This window comes from Cyprinodon variegatus, unplaced genomic scaffold, assembly GCF_000732505.1.
Source record: "Cyprinodon variegatus isolate N-32 unplaced genomic scaffold, C_variegatus-1.0 Scaffold1437, whole genome shotgun sequence".
NCBI lineage: Eukaryota > Metazoa > Chordata > Actinopteri > Cyprinodontiformes > Cyprinodontidae > Cyprinodon > Cyprinodon variegatus.
In genome coordinates this window covers 42,988-45,083 of record NW_015151890.1, presented here as the reverse complement: position 1 = coordinate 45,083, position 2,096 = coordinate 42,988, and the positions used below count along the sequence as shown (strand labels likewise).

Here is a 2,096-nt window from a genome sequence, read left to right as displayed (position 1 = left end):
GAATTCTGAGATTAAAGTCAGAATTCAGACTTTTTTCTCAGAATTCAGACTTTTTTCTCAGAATTCTGACTTTTTTCCCATACTAAAATGAAATAAAATTTAAAAATCACTTAACTTTTTTTTTTTTTCCACTGGCCCTAATCCTCTTCCGTAGAACCTTTGAGGTTCGTGAAAATAAGGAGGCCAGAAGAGTTTGTCTACGTAACAGTTGAACCACAAAGTAGGCAAAGAATTGATACTGAACTTCTCAATACTTTTCTGGATGCTAATAACATTTTTGAGGACCTTCAGCAGCAAAACCATCATCATGAATATCAGATTCATAGTCCCCACATTACAGATATATTATAATCTGTCCTTAAATGTCAGCAGAAACCCATTTGCACAGGGCAGATAAAAACCTTTTAATAATCCAAACATTACCCGCCACATATCGGACTCAATAACCATTTTAATAACCATTTAAAAAAATTTTCTTTAATTTCAGATGGAACTATTCACATACTTGTATTATATTAAACTGAACTTACAATATTCACCACTGTTCAGCGCCATTTACCTTTTTCCTCTGAGCAAGGAGCAGCTTGCTTAGACTCGCAATGAATCATGGGATATCCAAAGCTATGAAGGATAGAGTGAACCCGTCCTTCAAAAGGGACAAAAAGAAGGCTGAATTTGTCTGCACAATGACAAGTCTTCCAATCCGAGCATGCCTCAGCGCCGTGCTATGATGTAATCAATCAATAAATCTGGCCTTCAGAGGACTCAGACCCTGAATCTGAACTCAGAAATCGATTATCTTGCCTTGATTCTCCTCTTGTTTAGTCCGTCTTGAAACCTTTGCCAAGTAGAATGCTTCTCTGTGCATAACCCCCAGACTGACTGACTACAACCTCTCCTAGCCTGAGCCCTCTCTACAGGGGATCAATCATCAGAGCCAGCCCAGACGCCCAGCTTCTGCGAAGGTTACTGGCTTTCATTCAGTGCACCTCAAACACCTCTGAGTTGCTCTCAGCCAGTAGACCTGCACCCCTTCCCACAGCCATTCCAGTTCCAGTCAGTTCCTTTTCCTGCAGCACCAATTTACCTTTACAGATGGATAACGGATGGACAGAGAGATGGATGCTTTAGCTATGCATGTTATACATTTGTTAAGTGAGGACTGTTAAGGCTGACCTGAGTTTGGGTTTGGGGGTGCTCTGGATGCTCTCAAGGTCATAAATGTCCCGGCCGCTGTCACTCATGTTATCAACCTCAATGCTGCCGTACAGTAGATCAAGATCCTGGTCAGACTCAGCATCCTGAGTCTGACCAACAGGGTCACTCTGCACACAGAGGGGTTTAGATTAGGTTCTGCAACATGCATTGACAACAACACTTTTTATTCTTTAGTCAATTGTGAACAATTCTGTTTCTAATAAAGGGGCTGTTCTTTTATAAAACAGCAACACAGACACCACCTCTAGCTTCATGTCCAGATCATCCATCAGAAAGACTTAGCATTTACACTTTGTTTGCCTGAGGTCATACTTGTTATATCGCTAATGGCTACACTATGTTAAAATATTCCTATAATGACTATTAGCTGACAAGTATTCAGAATAAACCTCATCAGTGATCCTAAATCTCTTCAACAGAGCAACCAGCTTCTGTTTAAGGTTTGGATGCTGGAAGACAAAAAAAAAACAAAAAAACAAAAACAATGTTTTATTATTTGGTTGATTATTCCACAGAAACTAGAGCTGAGGTAGGTCCTCACCTGGGCCAGCGATGCTGTCTGCAGGATTTTTCTGTGAGATCTCTTTATCTTTCTATGGATGTCATCGTCCTCATTCTGCATCTCCTGGAAAACATTACATTTACAACCGGCATCATCTGTGGGTTGACACAGTCAGCGCCTACTGACTTAACGACAGGTGCACACATTTCATCGCTAGCTGAGATTATTGTTGATTCAAAACATTTGGAGCAGAGAGTTTTTAATTACACGTAGTAGAGGACAGGACATGGAAGAGGACACTGACCCATTATTTTTACAGGGATATAATTGATGATTGTTCATACTATACTGAAGAATACAAAAGGGCAGTTAAAAC

General features: G+C 40.2%; 1 protein-coding gene across 1 annotated transcript in view; it reads right to left on the bottom strand.

Moving 5' to 3' along the window:
- The window catches only part of LOC107103387 (phosphofurin acidic cluster sorting protein 1-like), a 42,810-nt gene that overhangs the window by 16,779 nt on the left and 23,935 nt on the right, over positions 1-2,096 (bottom strand). The window contains exons 7-9 of the mRNA XM_015403081.1: positions 1,760-1,843; positions 1,608-1,667; positions 1,177-1,325 (exon numbers count right to left, since the gene is read on the bottom strand). Coding sequence (XP_015258567.1) covers positions 1,177-1,325; positions 1,608-1,667; positions 1,760-1,843 — 293 coding nt within the window. The remainder of the gene's footprint in view (positions 1-1,176; positions 1,326-1,607; positions 1,668-1,759; positions 1,844-2,096) is intronic.